Below are 26116 nucleotides of genomic sequence, written 5' to 3'. Positions count from 1 at the left end.
TTTGTTACTCCACTCAGGCTGGAAAAGTGTCAGGCACACGCATTTAAACCCTACCATAGAGAGGCTACATAGGCCCCTGAAGCTATATTTAGAGAGGTATTAAAGAATGTATATAAGCTTATGAAGCCATATTTCACTAAGAACATTCCAATGGAAAGCAATGTATGGACTCTACGGGCATTGCCAATATTTCGGAATTACAGATATTTTTATATATGGGCCTTCTTAAGTCAAAACTCTTATAATAACCCATTGAACTGCCACATAATTTACGACAAAATTTGTATATACTAACAGGTTGTCCTTTGGGTCCTGGGTCTCCTTTCTTGCCCTGGTCACCTGCAGCCCCCTTCATGCCTTTGAATCCAGGAGCTCCTCTGTCCCCTGGCAGGCCAGGTTCTCCCTGAACCCATAAAAGTCAACAATTAAACAGTGCAAGTGCAAATTACAAAAGCATTTCTTCACTACAAATTAATTTCATCTGTCAAAGCACTGCAGCAATTCAGAATAAAATACGTCTTTATAACATCATTTTCACCTTGTGACCAGGCGGTCCCCTTTCTCCAGGAGGTCCAGGAAGGCCAAGTTCTCCCAGGGGACCTGGACGTCCAGCGGGTCCTTCCGGTCCCACCAAGCCCCTCTGACCCTACATGCACACACGAGGCAATTATAAAACTCTTTGCCATTGTAAAAATGTTCTACCTCAAAAGGCACTAGTAAAGCAGGTTTTTATTGAAACACAAAATCAAACATTATGCCATTATTTAAAAATGCAACTTTACAATAGCAAATACCATATACAGTAAAAACAAAATGTCATAAAATACAATTAATTACCCTCCACATTTGAGGTTTATGTTTGGGTCATGTTAACAAATAATCCTCAAACTTCTGATGTGGGATTATGATGCACCACCAAAGCAGGCAAAACCAGAAGTATGATCCAGTAGGAAAGCTAAACATAAATATATAAATGTATTTTGGAAAAGATTTTTTTTTTATAAATGGAACTTGAGTGTTAGTGGAGAGTTTTTTTTTTTTTTGCTTGGTGGTAAATATTGTAGTATACTATAATTAGTCGCTGTACAGTATGATTCAGTTTCATTTTTTTAATATCCTAACAAAATTTCTAAAATCATGACAGCACATACCGAAAGGGTGTCCAGAAAACCTGTTAGTGAGTTGTTTTTCATTTTGCAGACCACAGTGGTTTCCTGCTCCATCAGCAGTGTCGTGAGGCAGAAGGGAGCCAGCGAAATTAGAATAACACACTGAGTGAACTGTTGCCTCGCATGCGGCTGACAGTGAAGAGAGTGGATACTTTAGGAATCTGGGTGGAATTACACCACTAATGGTTTACTGGATGAAACCTACAGTATGCAGGTGTTGGCAGACCCTTACATAAGAAAAAAGCCAATTTACCCCTCACCTTTCCCACAGACAGAGGTGTGGGTAAAGGGGCTATGTGCCATTTATAAATCGTTTTGATCTCGAATTAAAAGAAAATCACTCACACTCAAACATGAATTCATTCTTGAAGTTCAGTTGAATATGAGGCTCTTTAATAGCCTGAAAATGATTAACTTTTCAACCAAACTGAATGTCTTTTTGAAGGAGACCTTTGGGATTTAAAGTGTCATAAGTTCATTATTATATTAGAAATTAGTGTTAAATTTTGTTTAAAATGAGCACAAATTGTTAAGTTATAGCCAAAAAGGTCATTTATGAGGTCACAGTCATCTTTGACAAATAAGACATCTTTTGGTCCATTCAAACATTTGTGCCAACTTCACATGAATGAAGGTTTAGGCTGTCGCTTGGGCAGAAGCATAAGAACACCTACCCGAAGCTTCAATATCCCAACAGTGATGACAACAGTATTGTTCCTGAGATGCAGCTGGAACTTTGAATATCTGTTTTCTGGGGAGGATTTTTGCTACGTATGTTTAACTGCTGCTGATTATTATATATTGATCAAATGAAGGAAAAGAATGAATAAAGACATGAGCATTATAATGGAAATAGTGACTACGAAAGACAAAGAGAATAACTGCTATTTCACAGGGATTTAGGAAACCTGCCAGCTTTTTCTTTCCATTTACGGGAGCAGATACTGAGAAATTGAAACAAATTCTCGGTGCTCTTAGTCCCAGCAAAAAGTGCCTTAAACACTAAAGAGACTGAAGCAAACAGTCAGCTCAAGCGTTTGTAACTTTTTTTTTTTGCAGTGGTACTGTATGTACAATAAATACTAGCATCACAAGCATAAAAGTCAAGGCAGAGCTGATGATTATTTGAAAGGTTGTTTCAAGAGACTCAGAATTTGCAGCTTTTATACAGCAGTTTGATTTAGAGACACCCAATTAAGGAGTGAAGAATGTCCACCATCAAGTAAAGCAACAATGACATGCTACAGTAACTTTGCAGAGCTGAAAATCTGCCTTCTTACAGAGCTGAAAGTAAGAAGCGATGCAATATTCATCACTTTTGCCTGTCAGTCTTGTCTGATGCAGTCAGTAAGAAATATTGTCATATGTTTAAATTAGACACAATTTTAAGGGATGGTTTACCTTCTTTGGACACCAGTTTGTAAGAAAAGGCCTCTGTGAATAAAATTCAAATTAAAAAAACTCAAGTGCAATTATGGAGTGAGAAACTGTATAGTTTCAGTTTAACTGAAAATGGCCAAAATAAGCCTTACTAGACTTTTCATACAACATTATCTAAATGAAAGCCAGACAGTAGGACTTGGCTTTCCAACTTACCAAAAAGGGCCTTTGCATGCATGTAATCCCAATCCACTTTGGCTGCATCCATATTTGATGAAGCCCAAAATGAAGAGGCCAATCAAATCAAACAAGACATTTAATGATCAGTCCAAGTCTCCAGTCTCACTCATAAAACAGCAGATGGAAGCAGCTGGAGGAAAGCCTTGGTCACTTGCATTCCTCTTATTCCACCAGTCCATTTGTTGACTTTTGTGGTGCTGCAGTGATATTCTTCGAATGCACACCACAAGTCTCCTTTTTGTCAATTTAATGCTACTGACGGCAAAGGAAATGCCCTGTTGACAGTTTAGTCATGCAAGTATGTCTTTTGAGTTCTTCTGTGACCAACATTAATGGTGCTGAGCAAAAACTTCCAACTGAACTCTGCTTTTTAAAAATATATATATTTTTCGTTAATATGTGTCTATTGAATTGCCTAAAAGGAAAAGCAAATCAGCAACTCAAGCCTAGTTAGCATTTGCAGTAATGTTAATTCCACTCAAGTCCCAAAACCAAAGAAACACTACTGTCTATATGTCACTGATTACCTGGCGCCCTTGTTTTCCTGGTAGTCCTGGTAAGCCAGTCAGTCCTGGAGGACCATCAGGCCCTGAATAACCCGTCATTCCTTTGAGTCCAGGTAAACCAGCTGGCCCCTGTTAAATGACAGCATCATTTAAACTCAGTTTCAAACTGAGAGGCATTTGCAAATACCATCACACTTCTCATAAAACATCACTTTTTGTCAATAATTTCGCAACCATTTTTTTCTTCCTCTGACATTTGGCCTGAAGCACTGAAGTTCACAACTGGATTGTAACAAACATAAAATAAAACATTTGTAATGGTCATCTGTTGATTTAACTGTTTCAGTTATCCCCATGTCAGTGCCTTCCCTGTCTTCTTGTCTCTGTCTTCATATTTCTGTTAGTTTGTCTTTTGATTACTTCCTGTTTTATTTTGAAGGTTGGTATTCTTGTGTCTTGCTTCCTGCCTTTGTTCTTTTTCTGCCTTTTGTGGTTGTGTGGCCCACCATAAGTGTTTCTGTGTGTCATTGTCAGTCACCCCTGAGTGTGTGTGTGTGTGTGTGTGTGTGTGTGTGTGTGTGTGTGTGTGTGTGTAAGCATTTATATATATATTTTTCTTGATGCCATTAGGACTTTGGCTTATATACGTTTTATAATTAAAGCATTAAAGCTCACTTTATGTTCTCCATCTGGCTTCTCTTTGATTGCATTTGTGTCCTCATTTGAGTCAGTCATAAAAATTAGAATTTGTGTAAGCACTGTGGGTCTTATCTTTATGGGTTTAGTACATTTCTGGTTGTGTTTTAAATGTACACTAAGATCATTGTTCATGTTTACAGTCTTGCGGTTCTGTTTTTTTAATTTTTTGCTAAATTTGTTGTTTGTATCCTCCTGTGTGCCTGGTCCTAGATTTTGTCACATTCTGTTGCAACAGCACTCCAGCTATTGTGAATATTACTACTCATGCTTGCATACCAGTTCCACTTATCCTAAATACAATACTACTGAATGATCCCCACTACTGCTTTTTTTTTTCTTCCCTTTTTTTTTTTTGCAGTAATTGGGACCATGTAGACATATGCAATAATAAGGTACTCAGCTACATTGCTCTTAAATGTTACGAGGCTGTTTTTTTCTCTTTAGGCCATGCACTTAGTTGAGGTGATATGATGCTCACTTCAGTGCCAGGAGCTCCAACCAGACCTCTTGCTCCTTTCGTTCCAGCCAAACCCTAGAAAAACATAAACATAAAAAACATGGGCATTAAAAATAAAGTTTTAGTACATCACTCTCCAGACACTAAAAAAGTCTAATAAAAGTTTTATGGAGAACTTACATGCAGGATTTTTACTATACTTTTATCAGTCAAGACAGATATATACATATTTATTAATGACATGAACGGCAGCTAAAATCCCATTAATTCACAGTGAAGTGTTTAAGCTTTGAGTGAGAATCACTGAATAGTGTTGCAAGAAAAGTCCACTTTGAATACTTTTATGAACACTTAACAACTGTAAAAACAAAATACATAAAAAGCTACATCCTTTGACAGTGATTTATGTGTAGTCCCAGAGAGATATTGTTCAAGGAATGCCTTATCAAAGCTGTTAATCTGAAACAGGCATACAGAAGATCCTCAAAGTTTCCAGAGTTTCCTGGCAGATTGCTAAGTTATCAGTATTTCTAAGCATATGGGAAAACAAGTTGCATGTTAAGGTATTGCACAAACCTAATTTGAACTCAAGTCCAGCTGGATAAATGGACAGAAATGGTTCCATAATATGTGAACTGCTTTTATAATCACTCTTCTATACAAGCTTTTCACATGTGGAAGTTAGTCAGTCATATCTGGAAACCTGTGATACTTCAAAATTACAAAAGGTCATACGGAATCTGATCAAGGAGGGTCAAAGCTGTAGCACAGGGAAATCACAGTTATGTAATTAGATGGCCTGCGAAGGCCAAGAACTCTAAAGAACATGACAAAAGCAATAAGTCATTAATAAGCATCAGATAAAAAGTTCGAGACGTTGAGTCATGCATTCAGGGTGTGAAGAAAAGCTTCATTTTCCTGGTTGCCATCCAAATTTCATTGCTCCAAGCCTTTTTTCTACCTCCTGCTTTCTAACTAGATGAAGCTGGATTTTGTTGTTTTATTTTGTTTTGTTTTGCTGAATGTCCTCCACGGCTGAACTAAAATGATCTAGCTTGACTGACAGTTTAAATATTTGCACTTGCATGCTCCTGTGGTGACAGGCACAAGGTGAGCAGTGGGGATTTTGATCAAATCTGCTTGCATCTGTTTTCATATATTTTGCTGTGAAAGGTATAAATCCAACACTCCACACTGTATGCAGAGAAGAGATCAAATTTAGTGACTCCGTAGCCCCTTAACTGGCAAGGGCCCGGTGACGGGCCGTTTGTAGTCCCTTTTATATGGCAGGCTAGACCCTCCCATTTTTATTGACACGTCATTCGGCCAATCATGTAACTGGCTGCACCAAATCACCTGACAAAGCTACGTGACGCCCTCTGAGTATTATTGGCTCTGGGAAACCCATTTCTTAACATTATTGGCCGAATGAGGTGTCAGTCAAAATGGGCGGGTCTAGCCTGCCATATAAATGCACTTCATTCGGCCCGCGGACCAGACGCAGCCGATTAATAGGCTATGAAATGGGTTGTTCAGAGCCAATAATAACCAGAGGGTGTTATGTAGTTGTTTCAGGTGATTTTATTTGCTGCCAGTTAAGGGGTTAAACAATTTCCAAAATACTTTCTTGACTCACCGGAGCTCCTTTTTCTCCTTTTGGGCCTGGTTCTCCAGCGAAGCCTGGTGATCCCTGTGCAATCCAAGAAAAAACACAAACTATAATCATGCTGTGTGGAGCTATATAATTTTGAACTGATAAACTATGAAAATGAAAACTATTCACAGCTGTCAGAAAAATGCACTACAACCGTTTACTGACGTACCGGTGGGCCTTGTGGTCCAATAGCCCCACGCGGTCCAGGGGTACCGATATAGCCCTGAAACATAATTTTCATATTTGGTTATTTTTTCCACCAGTTTTCATTTGTGAATGATACATGCAAGTCATTCTCATGCTCGTTACTAAAGGGAGAGCCTCATGCTCAAAGTGTACAAAGGCCCGTTTTCCACATTCAAAAATACTCAATCACAGGTTCCATAGCATCAATGTACATTTTTGTATTGAGTTGAATTGTATTTATTGTATTGCCTTAAAATGAGTTACATTGAATTTAACAGCATTAAAAAAAACTATTACAAAACTCAATGCAACTAACTAACCAGTCGGTGACATCATGATAGCAGCATCTATCTTTTGTACTATCTATGGAAGCTACAGAACAAACCCAAAATGTCATATTTTTACAACAATGAATATTTTTGAATTTGTAGATCCATTCACAGACAAGCATAAATCCCCCAGTTAAAAAAAACTTCAATGCAGCTGTGCGCTTGAGTGTGTGTACTTTTAGGGAAAGGCATGAACCGGCAAAAAGCACCACATTTCCTGGGAAGAAATGTGCCTTATTGCTTGGATTTTGGTAATCCTCTTCAACATGTGTGGTCTGCTATTATGTGAAAGGGGCAGCATAGAGTATAAACAACAATCAAGCAGACTAAGCAGTGTGCCATGTGTCTGATGTTTAATAGTTCTTTCTACCTGATATCCTTCATCCCCTGGCTCTCCACGCTCTCCTCGTTCCCCTGGAGGCCCCTGTGCAGACATGAATGCACACACATGAATACACATACTGTATATGCATGTCTGTCTTTTACCTACACAGCTTCAATTGAGCTGGGCAGCTATTCAGAGTTACTCCTCAGTCCAACACATACCAAACACATTCTCTGAATGTGACCTACAAGGTATAACAACACAGAGGCCGTCATTGTATTGCTTATACTATGTACTGTAATTCTGTGCCAACTGGAAAATTCAATACTACTCATATGGAAGGTTACTATCTGTGCACACAGCCAATATCCCTGACTGTTTGTGCAGGCCTATGTCAGTAGTCAAGTCCATTGTGGGGAAATGTGTCTTAGAGAACACAGCTTTCATGTAACTGTATGACTGTGGGCTTTCCCAAGCTGCTTTATGCTGATCCTCTTTTGATATTAGTCTAAGAATGAGTCACTGTGGAAGACGCAGAATTCTTGTGGTGACTTAGCATAAGCACTGGGAAGTAAATTTGTATTCATAACAGTATTGTAATGAGACTTCTATTATTGTAGGAGCAAAAACAAAAGCTAAGCTTAAGCTTTGCCCTGTGTGTGGGGTAAGATTTATTTTTTTCTCTAAATTCTCAATCTGTAACTAAGACACAGAAAGTTGATAATCGCTCGATACACGTGACAGATTTAGGACAAGAAACATTAACACTCATTTTTATAAATGACTGCATTTGGTGCTAAAATCAGGAGCTGATCAGGATTAACTTTTACATCCAGTGTCAATCTGGTATTTGAATGGCTTTGTTAAACAGAGCAAGGAGAGTTCAGAAAGGAGAGTTTAAAGGAAAGCAAGACCTACTGGTTCACCTAAGGGCCCTGGCAGTCCCGGGGTCTTGTTGTCCTCACCTGGATAACCCTGGGATGTAGCAAACACAAATGCACAATCACACATGCAAGGATGTAGATTGCAGAAAGATAATTTTGCAACCACAGAGTGTTTTAAAGAAGTTTGCAGAAACCTAAGCAATCCAAGCATGGACATATTTCACAAATTCAGGATCAAATTACCTTTTCACCTTTAGGGCCTGGTGGGCCAATGGGCCCAGGCTTGCCAGGGTGCCCCTAAAGAAAAAGAAGTCTGATTATTGTACGTAATGGAGCTGCCATATTTCCACTAGCTGAAATATGCTGAGTCTCTGAGTTCAGCTCTAAAGTCTGACAGCTTTTAATCAGAACTGTTTGATAGAAACAAAATTCCTTGTACAAAAGCACTCATATTCTGTATGAGTGACTCTAAAAGCACACATGTACATACAGATTCACAAAAAAACGAATAACATTAAACTGTAAAAAGGAATGACATGAACCTGATGTACCCTGTTCACATTTAGCCATTACAGCATTAGCATTGTAACTCTGCCTTCTATTTGTTTGGAATTTATAATTGTATTTTCTGATACTTTGTGTTCTTTTGATAACCATGAAAAATAATGGCCAGTGGCAGGGATACAGTGTTCTCCAGATTTGCATTTGGGAATGTCTCAGGCTCCTGGGGAAGGAGCCTTAGACTAGACTAAAGTTACATTCTACAACTGTATTGATTTGAATTGATTTTATTTTCTTGACTTCAGGGGAACCTTTATGTGTTTTTATCTAGATGGCTTAGTAATCCTACTTTGTTCAATGATTGCGAGCATTGTGAGCATTGTGTAATGTCCTGAGCCAAAACTCAAACTAGACTTAGAGAAGAAGCATTCACATGGGTATATGTGGGCACACGTATAATTTATGTGTGTGTGTTTTTTTTTTACAATATACAGTAATCTATACAATATACATTCTTGTATACATGAACCAACACTGTTGTCATGAAACCATATTTAGGAAAAAACTCACTGGATATCCTGGAGGTCCTGGTTGCCCTTCTATCCCCATGACTCCAGGTTGACCCTTGAAGCAACGCAGAAAATGTAATCAGAATAAGGCCTTGAATCAAATATGGTGCTTTTGTTTTGCTTTTTTTTGTCTCCTCTAGATAAATATAACCTTGGCAGGGGTAGAAACGCTTGATCCACAACTATGACAAAAAAGTCTCAGTGCTTCTACTGAGATGGGAAGAAAAATGTCTGGCATACTCTGCGGGAGGTCTTTGTCTTCCAAGCTCGGGTCCTGCACAGTATCTTAGCTATTCCCAGGACTGCACTCTTCTGGACAGAGATCTCGGATGTTGTTCCTAGAATCTGATGGAGCTATTCTCCCAGTTTGGGGGTCACGTAATCGGAACACTCAGGGCAGTGACCCCATATATATATATATATATATATATATATATATATATATATATATATATATATATTTACACAAGGTTTAAGAGTATGTTTATGGGAATTTTTGACCATTCTTGCAGATGCGCATTTGTGAGGTCAGACACTGATGTTGGAAAAGAAGGCCTGGCTCGCAGTCTCCATTCTGATTCATCCCAAAGGTCTTCTGTTGGGTTGAAGTCAGGACTCTATGCAGGCCAGTCAAGTTCTTCCACACCAAACTTGCTCATCCATGTCTTTATGAACCTTGCTTTGTGCAGTCATGTTGGAACAGCAACGGGCCATCCCCAAACTGTTCCCACAAAGTTGGGAGCATGAAATTGTCCAAAATGTCTTGGTATGTCTTTGTTTTAGGGCTGCATAAAACGATTATTTTAGTAATCGAGTATTCTATCGATTATTCCAGCGATTAATCGAGTAATCGGATAAGAAATACTTTTTTTTATTAACAGTTTATCTGCATATTTTAACTTCCGTAATGCAGTTTCTCGCCATGTGAACAAACAGCGGTGAATGGAGCAGCAAAGTTCTCTTTTCTTCACCTTAACACTTGCTGATCAGGTGCTTGATGAAGGACCTCCAGCTGTTTCACAGATTTAATGGTGGTTACTAAAAGAAAAAGCTGCTGTTTTGGACGCTGGAAAAACGTTTCCTTTTTCACTACTTGAGCTCACCGTCACAGCTTCGCCTCTTTGCGCTTGCGCAGTTAAAACCGCTGCCTGCTATGAGTGTTTTGAAAAACTAGTGGCTGCGGGAGCCATGGCGCATGTGTGAGTAATGGTGTAATGCTTTGTATTCACAAGCATTCTCGAAAATACGTTTCTACTGCAGGTCTATATTTAGTCACTAATAAGGGATTAAAGTATAAAAAATATTTTGAAGGAGCCCCTCGGTCCTGGGGGGCGGGCCTTCCGGTACCGAACCATCGCTAGTGCTAATGGCCCGCGCTCGCTAGCAAACCAGTTCTGGTAGCTACAGCTGAAGTAAAGACAAAAATAGCAGCTGAAATTCTCAGCGAGCACAACACACACAGACACACAGAGAGCAGTGGAGGCGTGGAAATGCATGTCAGCGACAGTTGCCACCCGTCCCGTAATGTTACGGAGCCGTATTCCACGGAGTCCCGTAACATACGGGGTTCTGTATTTTACGAGACAGGTGGCAACTCTAGTGATGATCCACTCTGTGTTAAATGAAGTCCATCGCAGCGACGGAGAGCTTTTTAGAATGTGTGCTTGTGTATACGTGAGTGATTCACACTCCAGTCCAGTAGGTGGCGGTAATGCAGTTCTATGTTGGTTTGCCAGCCCCCAATAAACCCACAAAAAAACGTCAGCACTAATGCTGCTAATGCTAGTGAGGAGCGCCGCTTACACCGAGACAGCTGAGCGCTGCAGAGTTTAAACGAAGCATCGACACAGTAAATTTGTGTCGATAAATTTTTAGAATCGATTTAATCGAGTTAATCGATGAATCGTTGCAGCCCTACTTTGTTTCACTCGAACTAAGCCAACTCCTGACAAACAACCCCACACCATAATCCCCCCTCCACCAAACTTTACACTTGGCACAATGCAGTCAGACAAGTACTGCTCTCCTGACAACCACAAAAACCCAGACTTGTCCATCAGATTGCCAGACAGAGAAGCGTGATTCGTCACTCCAGAGAACATGTCTCCACTGCCCAAGTGATGGTGTGCTTTACACCAGAGGTCCCCAACCCCCGGGCCGTGGACCGGTACCGGGCCGTGGGACATTTGGTACCGGGCCGCACATAAAGAATAAATAACTTAAATTATTTCCGTTTTACTTATCATCTGCGCCTAAACTATATTTTATTTTGAAAAATGGGCGGATTCGCTCCGTTACTTCCCTCCATGACTTCCTCTTGACGTGTCAAGACGTTTCTGCTCACATGATACGTCACCGCTAAAATTAAACCCAGAAGCTTCAGGCCTGTCTAATGAAATCGGTTGGTTGACCTACATAACGCTTCTTTAAATTTTTGAGTGCTCAACAAGAGTAGAAAAGCGCTATGTAAGAACTAGTCCATTTACCATTTTTATTTATCAACACCGGGGATAGCAGTGAGGTAGACCCAGCCATCAAACTGACTCTCCAGCGCTTGACACCGCGGCTCTGCAGCCACGCTTCATGTGAAATCGGCCGAACCCAGTCAAACCAGAAGCCAGCAAAAATGAGTATCAGAGAAACAAGCTCAGGGGGCTTACACTGATTCAGTGTTATGGTGAGCTGTATTTTTCATGCGCTTTATACAGTAAAAATCACCTAAGTCGAAGTCGCATAAATCGGGATTTCGCTCTAGTTGGATGGCATCTGCAGGTCCTGATTTTTCCTAACATTAATTCCAATAAAATCATCACATAAATCCGTCGGATATTCACCTACCTCGGATGAAAAATCTGGTCCCATTGTAATAAATTTCCAGTTAAATGTGATCGCATAAACTGGATGAGTTTAGCGCTAAAACCCTCCTCAGCTCCTGTCCGCCCACTTCCATGCATCGGCTCGTTCGTGCACAACTACACACACACTAACAACGCCTGGAAATTGTTTTAGTGTTTATATCAGTTCATTTCACCGGGGACAATCGTGGCAAGTGTAAGCTACAAACTTGCACTTACGAGTAAAATTTCAGATTATAAAATTTGCAGAAGCAAATTCATAGATGAAGCAGAAGCCATTGCAGCGAAATTCGATAATAGACCCCAAACTGGGCCATTTGAATCCGACTGAGGTGATTTCTACTGTATTTGTTTTTGCGGTGTATCTTATTTTGAAGGCATGTTTTACCATGGCTCTAACAGCTGACCAGGGAGCGCTGTGGGCAGAGAGCCTGTTATTCATGTTGAGGCGGGATGTTACGAGAACGCTGCTGATAGAGTTGCATACGAATACAAAGTGGATTCCCGTTTTTTATTATTATACGTAGAAAATATCACACTTGGTTATGGTCGTATCATTTATTTTGACGTATTTATTCGCCACACCTTAAAAGCCGGTCCGTGGAAATATTTTCTAACACTAAACCGGTCCGCGGCTCAAAAAAGGTTGGGGACCACTGCTTTACACCACTGCATCCAATGCTTTGCATTGTGCTTGGTGATATAAGGCTTGGATGCAGCTGCTCGGCCATGAAAACCCATTCCATGAAGCTCTCTATGTGCTGTTGTTCCCACTCACTTCGTCTTTGTTATAATTGCACTAACAGTTGATTGTGGAATATTTAATGACTGGACTTGTTGCACAGGTGGCATCCTATCACGGTACCATGCTGAAATTCACTGAGCTCCTGAGAGCGACCCATTCTTTCACAGATGTTTGTAGAAGCAGTCTGCATACCTAGGTGCTTGGCTTTGTACACCTGTGGCCATGGAAGTGATTGGAACACCTGAATTCAATGATTTGGATGGATGAGTGAATACTTTTGGCAATATAGTGTATATAAATAAAAAAAAAAAAAACTATGCAGTTTGACTTCAATTGACTTAGACCACGACACTTCCTCCATACCTCACAGATGGAATGAGGCTTTGGTGTTGATGTCTTCTTTTTTGTTTTTTTTTTACTCAAGGCCACATTAGCTGACAGCTCAGCTGATACAATTCCACAGGTTCAATTAACAGACATCACAGACTTGCTATTTAAGCTATTTCACCCTGCACTGCAAGCCACTTAGTAACACAACTCCACCCCAGCTTCCCCGTTAACATTGTGTTTGACTAATCAGTGTCATGTGTGTTGCAATTCGTCCCTGCTTTGTCCTGCATAGTGCTACTAGTCACCTCTGCTTCCACGTGGATACATGGAAAGGTGCATGAGGTCCCCAAAAAGAAAACAAACAAATATATATTACTGTAGATGGAAAGAACAAACTTCTTTTGTCTTTTGCTTTTTTCAGCTTTGTGCAGCACTACAATTCCTCTCCTATGGTCCTGTGAGAGTTGTGGCTAATACAAGGTTTGGACCAACCAGTGATTCTTGAGAAGAGAAAACTTTGTCATCAACCACCATTTGCTAGCCTGTCTTTATATCCACATCCCACACCTTCAATATAATCTCCCTAACTTGAACACCTACATCCAAGTAGCTCCAAGTAGACAGAAGGAATGGGATCTTACAGGTGGGCCTCGTGTTCCCCTGGCACCTTTCAGTCCCGGCTCGCCTGGCAGGCCGATATCTCCCCGGGGACCAATCTCACCAGCAAGACCAGGAGGACCTCTCTCTCCCTGGAAAGATTTAAAATATATATAAATATATATAAAAAAAGATTTAAAATATCATTTGCAGCTATACAAACTACCATTACAGCTGAATCTAGGTGTTTTCTTTTCATAATGTAAGTTCTCTGTAAACATGCTTATGCCAAATGGCACTGGGCTTTGTCTCCCTCTTTAAGGTTGTTTTGATGTTGGGAAACATACTTTAGAGAAAAAAATGGCATTGATCAAGATGCTTACTTTTTTCCCATGCCGTCCTCTGTTTCCCGGGGATCCCAATTTTCCTTCTGGACCCTGTAAAGCAAATGTCAGTAAATTGTATTGAATATGTTTGATATTAAGAGGATTACCTAAATAGCGTAGAAAAAAATCCTGATTCTGTCATATTTTGGATTCTATCTCACTTTATTGCCTGATGTTCAGGTCAAACACCAACCAGCAGATACAGAAACAGCAGAATCTTTTTCATACATCTGTGGGAGGCGTTTTTATAGTTAGAGATCAATAGCTTCAGTCTATAATGTTGTTCTGAGCTCTGAATCAGTTCCCTAAAGTACCCTTCCTTTCAGATAGCAGTGACCTTCTTGATCCTCATCACCCATGGCTAAACTTGGATCTATAGCTCCAAAAATCAAGAAGATTTTGCCAGCTATCAAACTGTGCTATATATCCAAAATCTTTGACATGGTAATTTTACTGACCCAGTAGCAAAAAGTCTTTGTTGAAGAGCAGACTGACCCCTACTGGGAATCAAAGGCATTATTTCAGAGAAATGTGTCTCTGTATTTCCTACATTTACAATATAGTTGTGGTATTATCTGGAAGTTAAACTTTGGAAAAAACATTAACTTACACGAAAGCCCTGTTTCCCAGGCTCTCCAGGTGGCCCTGGGGGTCCAGGGCCTCCTTCTGTCCCTTTTTCCCCTGGCTCCCCCATTGGCCCACGCTCACCAGGCTCACCCTAGTTTGACAGAGAAAGTTGAAGACACACACACACACACACACACACACACACAAGAAAAGTTATAGACAATTCAGTAACAACAGAATAAGCTTTTATTATATTACCAACAGACAGACAGGAGATTTTGGGCACATTTACATAATTTTTACTTCCTTTATTAAAATGTATATTATACTCAAATCCAGTATTAAGTTAAGTGGATACAATAATGCACTAAGATTCAATACTGAGATGACCTTATTTTTTAATCCAGAGCTAATCTGTGGATGTTCTAGCATTTCGATCTACTGGCAAAGGGTAAATCCTGCCAAAACAAATCCATATCTCATTTTGGCTCCCTGGTTTGTTTTATTAGAAAGAAGCAAAGACACACAAGTCAACAAACCTTGGCTCCATCTTTTCCCTGAGGCCCGTCTTCACCAGGGAGACCGGGAGGACCCTATAAATATATCACATTTTTAAATAAAACCCATTCACTGTTGCAAAAAGTTATGTCTAAACTTAAGGCCAGAATTGTGAAATTCTCTAAAACAGAAATAGTTTCATGAAATATTCAAATTAAGTTGAGACTGTAAGACCTTGTCCTCAGAATATCTGTATTGAGAAGATCTCAAAAATCACATATGACCCAGGTTTTTATTTTTCATCCAAGTTCTTGATAATCAGATAAGATAAGAAGAAAAATGGATGACTCTCAGACATCATCGAATTTTGAAAATCCATTCAGATAACGCAAGAAAACAACGAGATCACAACAGCTCCAATGCCAATGAGTTCTCTGGTCACACCTACCTTTAAAACTATTATAGTTTTATAGCACAGATTGTATTTAAAAGATGGATGTGGCCAGAAACTGCTGCACATTTAAATGGTAGCAAGTCAATTACAATGTAACCAGTGAAATATAGCCTGCTTTATAGTCTATTCTACTGTAAAGGGGACCATAATTTACAAAATGAACATTATGTGGCATAAAATAAGATGTAAAACTGATTGTGACCATAAACTCAATGGGAGAGTGTTTTCTAAGGTCAGTAACTTATATAAGAAGCGGGGTTGAGGTTTTTTTTTTTTATAGACTACAATCTGAGCTAGAGTTTCCAAAAGGAATGCAGATCACATCCACTCTGGCTTCACTTTTTAGACACAGAAATTTTATATCATCAAAATGGTTTTATGTATATGTGAGGAGTTTAAAATACATGAAACAATTAAAAGAAAGTGGAGACTGGGGACATGAAGTGATTGACAGGAGCCACTTTTCTACTGCTGACAGCTTTTAGTCATTACTCATGATGATGAATCAGTATGATGACACATACACACTCACAAACACATGCAAATACAGTGCTATGAAAAGGGCATGAACCAATGGACAGACATTCAGGATCCCTCAAGATTTTCCCTAAGATTTCATAGTTCCATCAATTACAGCAAGTCATCCAGGTCCTGAAGCAGCAAAGCAGCCCTACACCATCACACTACCACCACTATGTTTGAATGCTGTGTTTGTTTTACTCCAGATGTAACGGGACACCAACCTTTCAAAAAGTTCAGCTTTTGTTTTGTCAGTCCAGAGAATATTTTCCCAAAAGTCTTGGGGATCATCAAGATGGGGTTTTTTTTTGGCAAATGTGAGTCGAGCCTTTGTGTTCTTTTTGGTCAACAGTGGTTTTCTTCTTGGAGTTCTCTGTCATTTTTGCCCAGTCTCGCTCTTAGTGTTGAATCATGAACTTTGACCTTAAGTGAGGCAAGTGAGGCCTGCAATTCTTTAGATGTTGTTCTGGTTTCTTTTGTGACCTCCTAGATGAGTGGTCAAGGAGCTCTTAGAGTAATTTTGGTAGGCCGGCCACTCCTGTGAAGGTTCACACAGGAGTGCTCACACTGTGGTTTACTGGAGTCCCAAAACATTAGAAATGGCTTTGCAACCCTTTCCAGACTGACGACTTTGTTTCTCAGCTGTTGTTGAGTTGCTTTAGATCATGGCATGATCTGTTGCTCTTTGAGATCTTTTAGTCTACTTCACTTTGCGAGACAGGTTCTGTTTAAGTGATTTCTTGATTCAGGTCTAGCAGTAATCAGGCCTGGGTGTGGCTAGTGAAACTGAACTCAGTTAAGTCATGATTTAACTGGGGAGTGGGGGGGGTGGGGGGGTGTAGTAATATGCACTTTGTTATAGTAACCTTGCAAAGCAATACTCTTTTTAATTCTGTGGGTAACACAGGAAGATGAAACTAAAGCAGTCTAAGTTAATTTACACACAGTTCATCACAAGTTCTGCTTTCTTCTGGCCAGTAGATAAAACATCTTTGTAAGAATGAAGGGGGGAGTAAATGTACAACTGGGTTAGGGTTATCCAAACACAGGGAAAGAAGGGATTAGTGGATTGTTTGCAGTCACTCACTCTCATTCCCTCCTGCCCCTGCTCCCCTTCAGCTCCTGGAGGCCCAACATCACCCTGCAGGGAGTCAAAACACAATAAGAGGCTGCCTGGAGGTCAAAATACATTTACATTTGCACCAACACTCCAACACTTATACTTTGACTTTGCAATCAACTGCTGTTTCGCTGAGGATACATTTATGTCAAGTACAAAGTAGCTGAGCATGTCCTTTGCTTTGCACATTGGTAAAGAAGAGCTATACCAAGGATGTACTAACCTTTACCCCTGGCTCTCCAGTGGCACCTGGTTCGCCTTCTATACCTGGCAAACCCTACAAAGATGGGACAGAGAACCATAAGCAATCTGTAAACATATAATGGATAAGGCTGACAAATAATAGCCATAATCACTAGATGATATAGTTAATAAACCATTAGGAGCATTTAATGTAAAGTACTTCAGGTCCTTGTTCTCCATCAGGTCCAGCTTCTCCAGGAGGTCCCTTGGGTCCCTGAAAGAAAAATAACCACCATAGCTTAAGTGCACAGACATAATGTTTCAGTAATCTCACTACTGAACTTCTAAATCAGGAACTAAAACACCACAACAGATATAATACACAACTCAAGCATGTAATATCACAACTAACACATACAATTATGTGTCTTTAGAAAAAGAAATGAGAGATGAGAGTGCCTGGAATAAAAAGACTGAACACCAGCCAGACACAAGATGAGACCCATAACATAAACCATGCCTCTAGCATTACAGAAAGCTCTCACCCTTATAAATATCTGTATCTGATTGTTTGACATTCTTTATGCCCCTGTGGGGATTGGCAGATTTCCAGGAAAATCAAGAATTTGAAGACTAATCCAAGAAGGGAGGCACAAGGTGCTTTCAGGTGTGGGGGGAAAGTAGAAGGGGGGATGCAAGCAAAGAGAATTTCAAATAAATACTTCTTTTTCTCTCTGAAAAAGGGGAGCTTCTCGTGTGATTCAAACTTCTTCCTCGTGAAACTTGTGCAAGCAATTATGGTTCTGTGTGTTCTCCCCACTGTCATTACAGATTCCACTCAAGGTGTTTTTCACAGCGTGCGGTTTGTTTACAGTTTCCTGTAACAACCACATCAATGCAACAGAAAAACAGCATACTTACTGGTTCACCTTGGGCACCCCTCTCCCCGGTGCTGCCTGGAATACCTGGTTTTCCCTGGAAACATAATCATGAGCTCAGTGGTGATTCACTCATGCATTTTGGTGTAGTTAACAGAGGTCATGTTCTGCTTCTTGTCATTACCAACACCACCATCATTATCACCACAGTTTCCACTGTGGCCACACATGCGATGACTTAGTCTAATATTTCAGGGTTGCCTGACATCTAGAGACACAACACAGAAACTCCAGGATGAGACACTATTTGTTGTAGTATAACCAAAACCAAAACAATTTTTTTTTTCTGCCTGTGAGCTAAATTTGCAAAATAAGAAGTTCTTATTTAAACAGGGTTTAGTCCTGTAGATATTAATTTAGTGCAGCATAGCCGGATAAAGCTGTGCCTGCGTCCAATGGAATGCCTGTTATATTAACTGGTGAGTCTATATTGGCTGTAGATGTGAATGTGAGCATGAATGTCTGTCTCTGTGATGGACTGGTGACCTTTCCAAGACTTACCCCAGCTTAGTGGATTAAAAAAAAAAAAGTTTTAGAAATCTGTCAAAAACTTGTTTAAAACTAAAAATGATACTGCTATTTATTAGAAAAATAACAATTTTTTTTTTTTTTTTTTTGGTGAGCTGGCACGCTGGACTTTTCTGGGAAGTCAGAAATGGATCAAACATAATACTCAAACACTTAAACACATTTTTCTGTTCAGTAATGCAAGTGAATAACTGTCATTTGGCATCTTACTCAAAAAAATAATGTACTTTACAATTTCTTCTGCTTTTTTTGGTAAAACAGTACATTTGAAAATTCATGGATAACAACAATAATTATTCATATAATATTCTAGCATTAAAAATAGCATTTAGATTAAAGAGCTTCCACACACCGGGGGAGTGACCGTTACAGAAACATGAAAATTGATTTTGGTAATCATCAACAATAATTTAGGCCAGCTGTGGCATAAAGTTTACATTGGGTGGTGATGTAATTAATTTGTTAAGCACTGTAGTAATTATTACTCAAATCTTGGTTCTGTCTACTGAATACAAGTACAAGTATGTACATCTCTGCACACAAGGTGGGTGAAATGAACTAAGGGGGAAAGGAACAGATCATTTACCATTTTAAAAATGTCATGGGCCAAGAAGAGTGTTGAAAACTTTTTGGGACACAGAAGTTTTTATGAACAGCAACTGCCTTCAGAATGGGTTCTGATATCACAGACAGCATTGCTTTCTCATTATTACCCAATTTTTGTTTGTTTTGTTTTTCCACAGAGGAATGAGGAATTATGTGTGATACGTTTTGAGAGATATTTTATGAGACACAAGATGGCGCTGTGACTCCAGAGTTGGAAAATGGAACCGCTGCTGCTAAAGATGCAGCAATAAGGAAAGATAGAGGAAGTTCCTCAAAAGAGTGCAGTTATTGATGGCGGGCTCTGAGAAAGGGTAGCAGCAAGCTACTCTGAGCAGTAACTCTCCACTGTGAGGTGTGCTTGAAGCTTGCTCAGTGAATTGCACACAGGTCACAACTAGTCCCAAGTTTGTGCTCGTTGTCCAAAGGAGTGCATGAATCTGCTGCAGTGTTTTGCTGTACTGATGGCAGGCTGAGAGAGAGAGAGAGAGAGAGAAAACACAGGCCTGAACATGCCTTTGTGTGTGTTTGTCTGGTAAGAATGATTACCAACAATCCTGAAGTGTCAAATGTTCAGCCAATACATGATAAGTGGGAGAGGAAAGAGGCTCATTTGTCAGCGGAAAATGAAGAAGAGCCAAACAACAGCAGGAGACTCCAACGCTCCGTGAGCGTGCAGGTGATCAGTAGTTTGTAAATCCAGCCATATATATTGCAGATATACTGCAATGATCATCACTCCATTAATAACCAGCCCACGTGGAGCTGCTTTTGAATCTGCCTTTGATCTCTGTTGTTTATATGTCTTTGCCGTCTGTGAAGCATCAGTTATTCGAGCCTTTCACAGCATATCAAAACTATAATTCATCATTTTCTTAACTGTAAAGACAAAAAAACAAACAAACAAGGGTTTGCTGGCAAAAGGCACCTTCAAACTCGCCAAGAGTCTGTCTGTGCTGTGACCCTGGGATGTGTCTATTGGGTTCAAATGTCCCACTCAGTGTTTGCTGTGGGCACAGCCCTGTCATCAGAAAGATTAAAGGACAACTGTAAAAATGGTTCATTTTTTTTCACGTTTTAAAAGATTCTCCCGTTTTACTTAGATGCAAAAAAAACTGAGAAGCCATAATTTAAAGTATTTGAATAGTACAACAAACATATTCCTATTTCTGAAAATAAAATATCCAGTTTGCAACTCCGAATTGGACGAACAGTTAAAGGAAATGAAACAGTTCCTAATGAATGCCTTATCTGGACTCCGAACACTGTAAACAGACTTAAAATCATCGAGAGAACGAAGATTTACTCCTTATTTCTTAAAATATAGAAGCAGGAAATTATGTTAGCAACTGAGTCATAACAAACTAATTTTAGTACTGTGCAATGTGCAAAACCTGATGAGCAACAAGGAGCACATCAACACATGCTGATTATGAGCAGAGCACCAGTTCCTGTATACCTGTGTCTGTTCCTCATGCGTGAAGTTTCAGTGCAAGAAAGATTTGGAAATATAGTGTTGCTAAAATAATTAAAACTCTGAAAGACAAAAAAAGAAGAAGAAAAATAATACTTACAGGCTTCCCAGGAGGGCCCCTCTCTCCTGGATTTCCAGCCTTGCCCTTCAAGAAGAGAAATCAATAGATGACTGATTAATGGGTATAGAAATAACTTGGATTGAATCAAATACAACCCATTACCATATCTGATGGTGATTCAGTTATAGCTACTAATACACATCTGCCCATACATCAAAAAGAGGGAGCAGCCATGTTTGACATCCCTGACAGACAATTCAAACATCAGGCTTTAGAGAATTTCTCAGATGAAGACAAAAATGCAACTGTTATACGAAATATGTTGTTCTTTTATCTTCAACCGCTAGACAGTTTCAGCACAAAACAACCCAAATGTTTACTTTCATCCTGCTACTGCTCAGCTTATTGAGATCAGATTTCCTTACTACAAACCGCCAGCAGCACATACGAATTGCATTTGTGTATAACCTGATACGCAGGCAAGAAGACAAAAGCCCCTCTGAAAATAAGAACTTATTAACGGCCCAAAGAGCTTTCGCACCAGGCAAAGGGTTGTTCTAGACGCTGTTATGTCTTTTCCGTGAGGTGAATGTGTATCTTCCAAAGGCATGCACTTGTTCGCTTGCTGCAGCTGGATGACACCTATTTTATGAATTTTTGTGATTATTCTTGGCTTCAGACAAATGAGGCTGCATGCAGATTTTATATATATATATATATATATATATATATATATGTTGGAGTTATGGTATAAATTCCATTCTGTTTATTATAAATTATCATATCTTCTGTTTGTATATTTTCTATAAGTTGTTTTATGTACATATGATACTGTTGTTTTTATGTTTGAAATGGGAACACGTGGTGACATTTCTTACAAAGGAAGTTGTAGTTACCTGCAGGCTGTTTCAAGCCTGCAGAGAACACATATAGGATACGTGTCTCGTATACGCCATGTTACATGCGCACATGTCACAGTATGCTTACGACCATATATGGTAAGGAAAAAGCCAAGAATGTTGTTTATTACATGGTGTAAACTGCGTTTGGTGTAACCCACGTGATCTTATTGTGAAAGTCCGAATAAAAGCGCTGCGCAGGAAGCGGTCCTTCAGGACACATAACTTCCGCTCAGCCGCGAGCTGAGTTCAAGGAACGGATCTCTCCTCCTTGCGCAAGTTCAAAAGAGTTGTGTGTTTGTTCTCTGAGTTATTAAAATGATCTGAACCTATCAATATATATATATATATATATATATATATATATATATATATATATATATATATATATATATATATATATATATATATATATATATATATATATATATATATATAAAATGCATAACATTCCTTTTTTCCACCTCTCTCTTACAGATATAAAAAATATATTTACTGAAAGGCAACTTACTATGAATCCTGTATCTCCTTTTGGTCCAATCTCCCCCTTTTCACCCTGAAAATCATACCACCGTTTGGAATGGAAGTTAGGATAATACCTTGGCTAACACACAGGAATTAGGGTCAATTTCATGGCAAAGCGCTATATTTTTCCCATCTATAAAAATACACTCTGATGTTTTCCACAAGCTGATGTGATTGTTTACCTTGGTGCCCTCAGGGCCTGGTTCTCCCTGTGGGCCATCTGGACCCTGGGGCCCCTGTGCAAAAGCAACACAAAACACACTCAACTAAGAATGAAGACTACATTCAGCATCAAAACATCATGAAGTATGTATGGGTAATGAAATAGCACCAGCAACAAAGTAATTAGTCTCCATTGTTTGTCTGTTTGGGGAGGTTTTCCAGCCTGATGTAGCAGCCTTCCACCCCCACAAACATTCCAGGGTTTTCACAGTATTGTCGCACCACCATACAAAGGGTGACAAAGATCTGTAAAGGCTCTCCCTTTTTTGCTCCTGTCCATGCTTTTATGACATTCAGCTTATCTCTCCATCTTCTCTCCCCTTTCAGATCTCTTCCTTTGAGATACACTACAGACACACACACACACACACACACACACGCGCACACACACACACACACACACACACACACACACACACACACACACACACACACACACACACACACACACACACACACACACAGGCCCATTCTATGTGTGCAAACGACCATCTCGTCCACCTGTAAAAACTCCAATGTACAAACCGAGGGGATACAAGTATACCCAAGACCACCACCTCTCACGGAGGGCAACTCCAAACTGGAACAGAGTCCAGCCCCTCTCCTAGGTTCCAGAGCTCAGGCCGTGGGTTGAGGTGAGCCCGACTATATTTAGTTGGTATCGCTCAACCTCACAGACTGGTTCAAGCTCCTTCCCCACCAGAGAGGTGATATTCCCTGTGATAAGCCAGTCTTGATAGCCAGGGATCAGTCCCCCAGGGCTTCTGCCCAACACACTAGACCCAACCCAACACAGCATCTCTTGTGGCACACTCCCTCAAGCACTCTCCCCAGGCCTAGCTCCAGGCTGGGGCTGCAGTAAGTCTACCTCGGGCAGGGTAAACTGTTCCCTTGATCTTCCTCTTATAAGGGTCGTTGGAACCCTTCTTTGTTTGACCCCTCACCCAGGACCAAACTGCCTTGGGAGACCCTACCAGGAGGCAAAACACCTCCAGACAACATATCTCCTGGGATCACTGGAGATTTGAAGATTTCTATATTTTATGAATACAAATACAAATACGAATACCTTTATTAGTCCCACAATGGGGAAATTACAGTTAACAGAACACCCATCCAAGAAATACAAACATAGAGACAAACACAAACAGGGGGGACAGGTGTCTGAGGTCATGCAGCCATTTTACCGGCGCTACCTTTAGCAGGAAAACAGAAAGAGATACACTGGGATAAGCAGGTTCAAAAAACAAGAAAGGAAATACAACCACAAATGGATGCATGTGAGGATTCTGTTAAATAACACAAGTTGCAAGTGCCACATGTCTATCTGGGAAAATTGTGCAGAAGGAAAAAAAAGAATTAAAGAAAATGATCTCAGATGAGAACTGAGATAACGTGGTAGTAAGTTAATATGGAAATACATTTCACTGTGTACTGTACTGTATATAACGGTACATAAGACAAATAAACCTTTTCTTTAACTAACTTACTTTTTTTTCCTCCAAATTTTTTTATTTTCCAAAATAGGACACATTAATCTAGAGAGTTGCTGTTTGGTGCTGAAGCTACTGTACAACCACAAATGGATGCATGTGAGGATTCCGTTAAATAACACAAGTTGCAAGTGCCACATGTCTATCTGGGAAAATTGTTACAGGGAAAAAGAGCAAACTTTAGCAAGAAATAAAGGTTGAAAGGTCCAAAATGGGCTGCTGCTTGCTCACATTAGCCCAAAGCAAAGAGCAAAGGAGAAACTGGCAGAGCTCTGCAATCTCCTGTGAAGACTGAAGACCAATGAAAACACCTTCCAAGAAAGCACCAAACTTTTTAACTACCTGGCTAGTAAAAGAGACTGGGAAAAGCTACTTATGTGTTAACAATTAAATGATTATTCAGGAACATAAGAGCTTTTCTAAATGTCAAGATATTTTTTAAAAAATTTTTTCTGTTACTGAGTTTTTCCCCCACTAAAACCAAAAATCCCTTCTCTTCTTGTTTGAGGGCGAATAGATTTCTGTTAATACCACAGCACTGCACACAGTAGCCTTATAAATACATAACAGGATGTGTTATGGCATGCATATTGGCCAAGTTGGTTCAGGATACATTTCAGTACATTAAAAATATTTAATTTTCCTTCTTCAACTGCAGTTTAGTCAGAAATCAGAAACTGTTCTTTGTCTCGTCACCTGTAGATGTTGTTCTTCTCTCTGCCACACGGTGTCCCACCAGTATTAAAACACCTCATTCGCTTGACATTACCATGATGTCTTCTAACACTAGATTCATAGGGCTCATGAAACAGTTGTAATTGCACCTATAAAGAAGCTCAGGCCATGTGGAACGACATCCACATGTCTTTTAATTGCTTCAGCCTCTGGTTTATGGGAAAGTAGCTGTGATGCAAAACAGACAAACCAAAGATCTGATGAGGGAAGTTTTTTTTTTTTTTTTTTTTTTTTTTAAGGGACTGATACAACTTGTGCCCAGATGCTAAAGACACCTCTTACCCTTCCACCCTTTGGGCCAGCAATGCCTGGACTACCCCTCTGTCCCGGTGGACCCTGCGAGAAAAAAAAACGGGACAGACACAGAATCGAAGTTGGTGAGAATATAGAGCAGGAAATTGCAGAAGAGCAAAAAGAAATGTAAAGTTTGAAGATTTTCATGATATTTGATGTCTTTACAGTTAGCCTATTTAGATAGCATCACTATGCATCTTCTAACCACATCATCACTACTCCTGTGAACCTCCTACATGCAGTACAAAGACCTCAGTGGAAATAATCATCAGCCAGTTAGATGCACTGTTTACCACGCTACACTAAACTGTGGGAAACAGGGAAACTGACATATCAAATAACCCTCATAAATTTTAGGTGTTTACAAAAACGAGCATTGTTCTTTAATACTGTTTAAGGATCCAAGATAATCTTGCAATTAGATATTCATAGATTTCTAAATTGAAACTTAGTACAGAAGATGAGAATCAGTCTATTAAGCACTCATGTGGTGTGAGACAGGAAAATATACCGGGACCAAAAAGAACTCAGCAAAGGAAGGTAATGAAAAACAAACAATACACTTATGGGGAGGTATGCATGGAGTTGAAAAGTGCATCTTTTCACTCATAAATATAGACTGGCATGTTTTCGTTGCATCACTTACAGGTGCACCTTGCATGCCGATGTCCCCTGGACTTCCTGGCAACCCCGGGTAACCCTTACACCAAAAAGAAAGGGAAAAACATCACTGTTTATTGATATCTGCTACAAAATAGTAACAAAAGAAGTTAAAGTGATTAACATTTTATAAATGATCCAAGCTTAGGTGCACTACGCTTCAGGATCAGTGAGTAATGTGAGGCAGCGGTGAAAAGAACTGTGTTTCATTTTATGTTGTATTAGAATGGGCTCCAGGCTGCTCAGTGTTGTGGTTCTCACCCGAACTTTCCAGTACTTTCCTATAATTATCTGTGAAGGAATAGTACCCGAAAGTCAAAGAAAGTCAGTAAAGACAAGAACATTTTCCAGAAAATGCTAATCCTGCAAATCGTCTGTAAAGAGAAACAGAATTTCTGGATTCGATCATTGTAATCCGTGATGAAACAGCACAAGCCTTCACACTCAACCGCCACTCCTCGCTAATGTGGCTACATTACAGCATCAACTGGTTCACACAAATCACTACAATCCCTTTCATAATTCACAATA

The 26116-nt window shown here is 39.7% G+C and overlaps 1 protein-coding gene across 1 annotated transcript in view; it reads right to left on the bottom strand.

Annotated features, from left to right (window-relative positions):
- Positions 1-26116, bottom strand: part of col24a1 (collagen type XXIV alpha 1 chain) — a 109297-nt gene that overhangs the window by 7672 nt on the left and 75509 nt on the right. The window contains exons 27-49 of the mRNA XM_030726898.1: positions 25572-25625; positions 24914-24967; positions 22364-22417; positions 22168-22212; positions 20797-20841; positions 18075-18128; positions 17374-17427; positions 17194-17247; positions 16938-16991; positions 14919-14972; positions 14423-14530; positions 13810-13863; positions 13471-13578; positions 8901-8954; positions 8073-8126; positions 7864-7920; positions 6991-7044; positions 6275-6328; positions 6088-6141; positions 4473-4526; positions 3317-3424; positions 539-646; positions 296-403 (exon numbers count right to left, since the gene is read on the bottom strand). Of these exons, the coding sequence (XP_030582758.1) occupies positions 296-403; positions 539-646; positions 3317-3424; positions 4473-4526; positions 6088-6141; positions 6275-6328; positions 6991-7044; positions 7864-7920; positions 8073-8126; positions 8901-8954; positions 13471-13578; positions 13810-13863; positions 14423-14530; positions 14919-14972; positions 16938-16991; positions 17194-17247; positions 17374-17427; positions 18075-18128; positions 20797-20841; positions 22168-22212; positions 22364-22417; positions 24914-24967; positions 25572-25625 (1497 nt within the window). The remainder of the gene's footprint in view (positions 1-295; positions 404-538; positions 647-3316; positions 3425-4472; positions 4527-6087; positions 6142-6274; positions 6329-6990; positions 7045-7863; positions 7921-8072; positions 8127-8900; positions 8955-13470; positions 13579-13809; positions 13864-14422; positions 14531-14918; positions 14973-16937; positions 16992-17193; positions 17248-17373; positions 17428-18074; positions 18129-20796; positions 20842-22167; positions 22213-22363; positions 22418-24913; positions 24968-25571; positions 25626-26116) is intronic.

Source organism: Archocentrus centrarchus, chromosome 4 (genome assembly GCF_007364275.1).
Source record: "Archocentrus centrarchus isolate MPI-CPG fArcCen1 chromosome 4, fArcCen1, whole genome shotgun sequence".
Lineage (NCBI taxonomy): Eukaryota > Metazoa > Chordata > Actinopteri > Cichliformes > Cichlidae > Archocentrus > Archocentrus centrarchus.
This window is presented reverse-complemented; position numbering and strand designations above follow the sequence as displayed.